The sequence below is a fragment of the Grammomys surdaster genome, unplaced genomic scaffold, assembly GCF_004785775.1.
Source record: "Grammomys surdaster isolate TR1022 unplaced genomic scaffold, NIH_TR_1.0 166, whole genome shotgun sequence".
Taxonomy (NCBI): Eukaryota; Metazoa; Chordata; class Mammalia; order Rodentia; family Muridae; genus Grammomys; species Grammomys surdaster.
The window spans coordinates 150,935-158,489 of NW_021604614.1; the positions used below are offsets into that span (position 1 = coordinate 150,935).

General features: G+C 52.9%; 2 protein-coding genes across 3 annotated transcripts in view; one reads left to right on the forward strand and one right to left on the reverse strand.

The window, feature by feature from the left end:
- The window catches only part of Plod3 (procollagen-lysine,2-oxoglutarate 5-dioxygenase 3), a 10,062-nt gene extending 8,079 nt beyond the window's left edge, over positions 1-1,983 (reverse strand). The window contains exons 1-6 of the mRNA XM_028766086.1: positions 1,579-1,983; positions 1,184-1,275; positions 919-1,055; positions 657-820; positions 400-512; positions 209-272 (exon numbers count right to left, since the gene is read on the reverse strand). Of these exons, the coding sequence (XP_028621919.1) occupies positions 209-272; positions 400-512; positions 657-820; positions 919-1,055; positions 1,184-1,275; positions 1,579-1,696 (688 nt within the window). The 5' untranslated portion in view covers positions 1,697-1,983. The remainder of the gene's footprint in view (positions 1-208; positions 273-399; positions 513-656; positions 821-918; positions 1,056-1,183; positions 1,276-1,578) is intronic.
- Znhit1 (zinc finger HIT-type containing 1) lies at positions 1,411-7,234 on the forward strand. Of its 2 annotated transcripts, none has more exons than XM_028766088.1 (5): positions 1,411-1,893; positions 4,435-4,605; positions 6,485-6,564; positions 6,750-6,919; positions 7,019-7,234. In XM_028766088.1, the coding sequence occupies exons 1-5, from the start codon at positions 1,875-1,877 to the stop codon at positions 7,038-7,040; spliced, it is 462 nt and encodes a 153-aa protein (XP_028621921.1). In that variant the 5' UTR covers positions 1,411-1,874; the 3' UTR covers positions 7,041-7,234. The 2 variants fall into 2 exon arrangements, with proteins under 2 accessions (XP_028621921.1, XP_028621920.1); XM_028766087.1 differs by lacking the exon at positions 1,411-1,893 and adding an exon at positions 2,474-2,584.
- Positions 7,235-7,555: the final 321 nt, after the last annotated feature.

Below are 7,555 nucleotides of genomic sequence, written 5' to 3' on the forward strand. Positions count from 1 at the left end.
CTAGGCAGGGGCTCTACCACTGAGCCACGCCCCCAGCCCCTCACTGGCAAATCCTTGGTACTCTGCTGCGGAGCCACATTCCCAGCCTCACTACCTCTAACACACATGCTTTAGGTTTTGGGTAAGTTAGCATACTGGTCAGCTGTAGATCAATCCGGTTCTGGCAAGAACCCATCCCTCATCACCCACTTCTAACCACCGTCCTCACCTAAGGCTCCATTGAGGTTCTGGAAGATCCGGGATTTATGGTCCAGACTAAGTTTGAGTTTCTCCTAGATGGCATAAGAAGGAGCAGTGAACCGAGAGGGGACAGGTGGCATTGTATCTCTTCTCCAACTCCCTTCACGCCTTCCCTCCCATTCAACTGGAGTGGGGGTTCCTATCCCCGAGTCTCCCTACCCGCAGCCCTGGGTCCAGGTACAGTCGAGTGTAGAACAACTGATCATCATCGTCGTCTTTGTATTTCCACTGACGGACAATCTGATGGATGGTGGGAGCAAAGCCGATGAATCCTGGGCGTGGGGAGCAGAAGTGAGTCAGACCTCCGAGACCCCGGGATCCCCACACTCAAGTACCCAGAGCATGCAATGCCCCCTCCACTGGGGGAGGGAGAGATGGGGAGGGGACAAACCTGTCTTGGGAACTTTGCCACTTACCACCAGAGTTGAGGAAGCGCTTCCCCACGCCCACCTCAGGGTACTGCTCTGCTAACCCCCACTCGGGCCAGCAGAAGCTCTCAGCAGAGAACAGCAGATGACTGCCACTCTGAACAAACTTCTTCAGCAGCTCGGTTGGGCTGCTTGCCAGAATCACGTCGTAGCTGGGCAGGGCAAGGGGACGACGAGAACCACGAGGAAGCTCAGTCTCTTTTTCTCTATATAACCTGTTTCCCTCTCTCCCCACCCCAGACCCTCTTACCTGTCCACAAACATGATGATCATGTCTTCCTGATCAGCGTATTTCTCCATTTCCTTCTTGAGCCACCTCACCTTCTGGCCTCCACCAACTGTTCGAGCGACATCGCCCCCTCGCCACTCCTGTCCCAGGCCCAGGGTCTGCAGGGAAAGATCCCATTCCCATGCCGTGGAAGAGGTTCAGCTGGCCAAGATGAGGAAACTGGACCAATCCCTCACAATCTATGACCTCTCCCGATGGAATTTCTCCCATGGGTCCCCACACTCACCCGTACAGTGTAGTTAAAGAACTCCGCAGACTGCAAAAAACGCCGGTACCCCTCTGTCTCTGCAGTAGCCACAGTGATCACCAGCAATTTGTCTGTCACAGCCAGGGAACTGTCACTTAAGACCCACGACTTGATGTCCCACGTGTTTATCCCTCTGTATTCCCTCCACCTTGTTATTTTACTAAAGTTCTTTCAGCACATTTGGTCTCCAGAAGAGTCGGGCGAGAGTAACATACACGAATGGGGGCTGGGGTGCTCCTGTCTGTCTGGGGGAGGCTGGAACCCCTAGTTTTGCGTGAGGACAGGCTGATGCACTGGGTTCCAAGAGAGACTGGACACTCCCTCCCAGGCTGGCAGACGTGTCGACCCTGCCCACTGGCCTCCCGGGTTCTCACCTGGGTTGACAGGACTGGCGCCCCGGGGTCGATCGGAGGCAGAAGTTACAGGGGGCAGCGGCGGCAGCAGCAGCAGGAGCAGGAGCAAAAGCCGGGGTTCGGGGCCTGACGCAGCCATGGCTCACAGCACGCTTAGGCTACACCCAGGCCCGCACCGGGGCTGAGCTGAGCGCCTGGATTCCAACTCCCGGGGAAGATTCTGGGAAAAGGGGAAGCCGAGCCCGCTGAGAGGAGGAGCTGTGCTCGGGACTCCGCCCTGGAAAAAAGGCGTAACCCGAGGCCACCGAAAACCCGAGATGCAGACGGCGAGACAAGGCAAGGATTGTCCCGCGGGCGCGGGCCGGAGGGTGGGGAGGAGCCGCGGGTCTGCTCCCGGGCACAGCCGGACTCACGCCGGAGCAACCGAATCCCCCAGGGAGGGGAAGTGACCTTTCGAGGAGGGTCCAGGGGACGCGGGGGCGGGCCTTGACCACAAATCTGACCCGGAGGAAGACTGATGGCGAGGCCTGGGGTGGCGCGCGGCGGGGGCGGCGGGCCCGGAGGGGCCGGGAAGCCTGAGGCGGGATCGCGCGGACATCCCCGCGGGTCTGGGTTCAACAAAGCCACCGAAACTGCCCATTCCTACTCGCAGCGCGGAGACACGCGCCGGGGCTGCAGAAGGACACAGGGACAAGAGCGCGCCCCTAAAGACCACCCGCACCATTTTTTAAAAAGTGACCATTTGCTGCTGGTGGCTCTCAGATATTTCTTTTTTTTTTGGAACCACAACGCGACCGGAAGTAGGTTTGCCCCTATCAAAGATGGCGGAAAGCTTGCTGGTCTCCAAGGGAACATCCCGCAGTGACGTCAGGCGGGGGAGGGGAATGACTGCGCACGCGTACGTGTGCACGCCACCGGAAGGGCTGCGCTTAGCCCTTGGTTAATACGCGCTTCGGTGGTTAATACGCGTGCGCAGTAGGCTCTTCTGTCAACTGTGTTGCGCCAATGGTGGAGAAGAAACCCTCCGGTATGTGAGCCTTCAGTGCTGCGCCCTTTTGTGCATCCCAAGTTCAAATTCACCCTCACATCTCCCCGCCTAGTTTTTCACGTCAAATACCTTCGCTCAGCGTTGAAGCAGTCTCAGAACCGTTCATTCGTGTTTTGTGACTGCTTCAAACCAGAGGCTGGGGATGGAGAGGATGTCTTGTCACTCCAAAGCCTGGGTGCTACGAGCGGTTGTACTCACCTCAGCTTCTGGGTTGTTTTGCTTCTCCCCGCCTCCTACTCCGAGACGGTGCGTACCCTTGGCTGTCCTGGAACTAGCTCTGTAGACTAGGCTGGCTTCGAACTCAGAGATCTGTCTACCTCTTTGCCTCCACAATGTTTAGATTAAAGGTGTGCACCACCATCACTCCACTTCCTGCCAGCTTCTGGATGCTGGATGGAGGGGACACAGAAGCTTAGGAAATCAAAGGGCTTGGCTTTGGGTACACACACACACACACACTTCTTCCTTTCTCTTTTTTTTTTTTTTTTTTGGTTTTTCGAGACAGGGTTTCTCTGTGGAGCCCTGGCTGTCCTGGAACTCACTCTGTAGACCAGGCTGGCCTCGAACTCAGAAATCCACCTGCCTCTGCCTCCCAAGTGCTGGGATTAAAGGCGTGCGCCACCACCGCCCGGCTTCCTTTCTCTTTTTTTAATGAGACGGGATTCGCTTTGAAGCCTAGGCTGTCTGTGTAAATTAGGCTGGTTCTGCCTCAGCCTCTTGATGTCCTGTAGCCAAATGTGTGGTTTGGGGGAGTCCTGGTTTGAGGCTGGCATGTTATGTCAAACACAGGTCTGTGTTTGGATTAGAAGCACCAGGAATGGGCAGGTGAGGTGGTGCAGGATGGAAAGGTGCTTGCTGCCAAGCCTGACCACTTGAGTTCAGTCCCCAGGATCCACGTGATAGGAGAGAAAAGTGTCCATAAACTGTCTTCTGACCTCCACACGTGTACTGCAGTACCTACATGTACACAGAGTAAATGATTTTTTGAAGAAAGATAAAAATAGAAGAAAAAGAGGTTAGGGATGTGCCTCCGATGACTGGCTGCTGCTTGTCTAGCATGCCCAGAACTCTTGTTCTATCCCCAGCATCACATAAGCCTGCTGTGGCTGTACACAGGAGGTCATTCAAGGTCATCCAGCTGCATAGGAAGTCCCAGGCCAGCTCTCGAGATTCTATTGAAGGTTGTGAGAAAGCAGCAGGCCAAAGAGTGCTATCCATAAAAGAAGGTCAGGCAGAAGCAGCCATGAGAGCAAGAGAGAAGGACAGCTGGGAGTCACACCAGGAGACTTTTTTAGTCCAACAAAGGCAGTCAGTGCAGTCACAGGGCATAGGCATGCATCTCAGGCTGAAGGAATATTCTAGAAATGTACACTGGAGTTTGCCCTACTGAGTCATGCAGTTATCGTGAATATGGAAGCCAGAAGTCAATACTGTGTCGATTCTCAAATGCACTCTGTATTCATTTTCATTTGTATATGTGTGCTGCTATGGGCAAATGCCTGCAGGTATCCACAGAGGTAGTTGCAGTTACAGAAGGTTGTGAGCCAGCCTGATGACCGACGGGCCCAGGTCCTGGAGACTGCTGTAGCGCTTGCAAGAGCAGGAAGTGCTCTTAACCACTGAGCCATCTCTCCAGTTACCGCTGGGACTGGGAGGACTTAGAGTCGATTTAGCATAAAGGACTGAAACAGGCTTCCCAAGCTGTAAAAACAGACTGAAGAGCTTGGAAATCCCCAGAGCATAATGATGGGAATGAGGCCAGGAGACTGTGGCTCTATGCGCTGCCAGAGCAACTTTCCTCCTTTCTTGACCCTCTTTGCCCTATCTAGTTCGCTCCCAGGACCCTGGACAGCGGCGGGTGCTGGACCGGGCCGCCAGGCAGCGGAGGATCAATCGCCAGCTGGAAGCGTTAGAGAACGACAACTTCCAGGATGACCCCCATGCCGGCCTCCCGCAGCTGGGCAAGAGGCTCCCTCAGTTTGATGATGATGCAGACACAGGTGAGATGGGGGTTGGGGGACAAAGAACAGGGGCAGTGTTCTGAAGCTCCTGCGGCCTGTAACCGTAGAGGGTGCCAATGAGCAGAGATGAGAATTGCATCTTTATTGTAGTTTTAATTTCCTTATTTTGTGTGTGCATGCATATGTGTGTCTGTGCACTTCTGCACACACTTGCATGTAGAGGTCAGAAGACAACTTACAGAAATTCGTTCTCTCCTTCCAGAGTTGAAACTCTGGTCGCTCAGGTTGCTGGGTTCAGCAGCTGGTGGCCTTAGACACTGAGCCATCTTAGCCCCCCTGTTTCTTTAAAACTATAATTTATTTGGAGAGCAAGCAATCTGAGAAATCAATTTACTGATATTTTAAAGAGCCATCTTTTAGCTTGGGGGACCCATTGCACACATGTGTGTATTTACAAATACACACACACACACACACACATGACACAATGACACATACCTTTAAGCTAGCACTAGGGAAGCAGAGGCAGGTGGATTTCTGTGAGTCAGCCTGGTCTACAAAATGAGTTCCAGAACATTGAGGATTACACAGAAAAACCCTTTGTAAAACAAACAAGCAAACAAAAAATCATGTTCAGTCAGCAGGTTAAAGACAGAGACAAAAGGCTGTCAATCATCCGGATTGATTGACATTCGCCCTTCCCGTCTGTGTCATGTGTCAGCCACTTCTCTGAGACCTGTGCTGGCCATGCCTCTCACTGTCATCCTGTGTACTCTGCACATGTCATTCCCTTACTCTGCGCATATCTGGGCTGTGCCCCAGCACTTCTTGAACCACTGAGTCAAGTTAGTGCCTGCTGGTGTCATCTTTGTCCTCCAAGGACACCTGGACAGGGAGGGAGGGGTTAGCTCAACAAACCAACCAGGAACAGCTATATACACCAAGCTAGAAATAACATGTATGTGCCGGTTCTCTGGTCTATTTATAGTAGGGAGGTTTTGTTTCTTTATTTGTTTCTTGAGAGAGGGTCTCTCTATGTAGACAAGACTGTTCTGGAACTCACAGAGATCTGCCTCCCTAGGATCAAAGGTGTGATTTTTTTTAAACTTTAAACAATCTCTTGTTTTATTTGTACATATGTGTGCATGTGCATGTATGTGTACAAATGCACACCATGGCATGGTATGTGGGCAGAGGTCAGGGGACAACTTTCGGGAGTTGGTTCTCTCCTTCGTGATGTGAGTGCCAGGGATTGAACTCAGGGTGTCAGGCTTGGCAGCAAGTACCTTTCCCCACAATCTTGCTGGCTCAAGTGTGTCTTTATACTACAGAGCATAAAATATCCCTGCCCTTGGGCTGGGGGGAAGGGAAGGAGTCAGGAGGGCCACGTGGGAAGGCTGTCAGCAGGGAGGTGACTTGGGAATTACTTCTGGTTTTGCCAATGACTAGGTCCTGTGTTGGGAGCAACTGTCTTCCCTCTCTGTGCCTCAGTTTCTTCGTGTGTCCAGCACATAGAAAGTTTGAGGCTGGAGAACTGCCAAGAATTTAAGGTCAGCCTGGTCTATAAAGTGAGTTTGAGGTCAGCTTGAGGTAGGTAGTGAGACCTTGTGTCACAACAACAGAAACAAAACACTGTAATCTCAGCCCCTGAGAGGTGGAAACAGGAGGCTCGGTCAAAGATCACGGTTTGTCTACAGAGTGACTTCATGGCCAGCCTGGGCTACAAGAGCTCCTGTCCCCAAAATAAAAAGATGGACTAGGTTGAACTTTAAGTAGCTGACAGTAGAGCAGGATTGGAGATGTGCGGTCAGTGCAGATGTAGGCAGGGAGGGACAGACCCTGAGTGTGGTGTGGGCGGGCATCTCCACCATGACTGTCATAGCCGCTGTCCAGCAAATCAGTGTCCTTTATCCCCCAGGAAAGAAAAAGAAGAAAACTCGAGGGGACCACTTTAAACTTCGCTTCCGGAAAAACTTCCAGGCTTTGCTGGAGGAACAGGTGGGAGAGGGCTCAGCCTGGGGGTGGGGGGTTGGGGGGGAGGGGGGAGTGGGGGTGGAGGGATAGGGGAACCCTAGAGAGCAAAGAAAGGGGTGAGTGAGCCCCTGCTCTTCAGCACCTCTGGTGGACATCAGCTTCCCGGCAGAGTGGAGAATTCAAGGGCCTGTCCCTTCCTGTCCCTGCAGAACCTGAGTGCATCCGAGGGCCCCAACTACTTGACAGCCTGTGCTGGGCCCCCGTCCCGGCCCCAGCGTCCCTTCTGTGCAGTGTGTGGCTTCCCATCCCCGTATACCTGTGTAAGCTGCGGTGCTCGGTACTGCACAGTGCGCTGCCTGGGGACCCATCAGGAGACCCGGTAAGCCGGAGCCTAACCCATCCGTGCCTACAGTCGTATTCCACACAGCATCCCAGGACCTCCCCCTTCTCCAATGGGCTTTTCTGTCTCTCTCCACAGGTGTCTGAAGTGGACTGTGTAAACCTGCCATCAGGGAGAGGAATTACCCCCTACCCTCCCCAACCCACCCCAGCTCACCCACAAAGAGCAGAGACAGGAACTACCCAGCAAAGCTGTGTCCTCCCAACCAAGGAAGGCCACACGGACCCCAGGGACTGTTGTGGGGGTGGTGCAGCCCACAGAGTGCTATGATAATAAATGGCATGGTAAAAGGAAGCCTGCCTGCTCATTCTGGGGTGTTTGGAGGTGAAAGCCAGGATTGACTTGATGGTCAGGCCTGCATAGACTCTGTCTTTCTTCTTGTAGCCTCCATTGCTGGCCCTCTGTGTCATGGGATGTTTATGTCCCATTCTCCAGCTACTCTCAAGTCATCTCTGCCTTTCCTAGCTGCTGCTTTAGTTTGGTTTTTGAAACAAGGTCCTTACGTAGCCCAGGCTAGCCTTGAACTCACTGTTTATATATACATATACATATACATATACATATACATATACATATACATACACACACACACACACACACACATATATATATATA

Coding starts and splice junctions, on each gene's coding strand:
- Znhit1 (XM_028766087.1), top strand. CDS start 2,563: ATGGTGGAGAAGAAACCCTCCG. Junction 4,606..6,484: donor TGATGATGATGCAGACACAG/GTGAGATGGGGG, acceptor TTTATCCCCCAG/GAAAGAAAAAGAAGAAAACT. Junction 6,565..6,749: donor AGGCTTTGCTGGAGGAACAG/GTGGGAGAGGGC, acceptor CTGTCCCTGCAG/AACCTGAGTGCATCCGAGGG.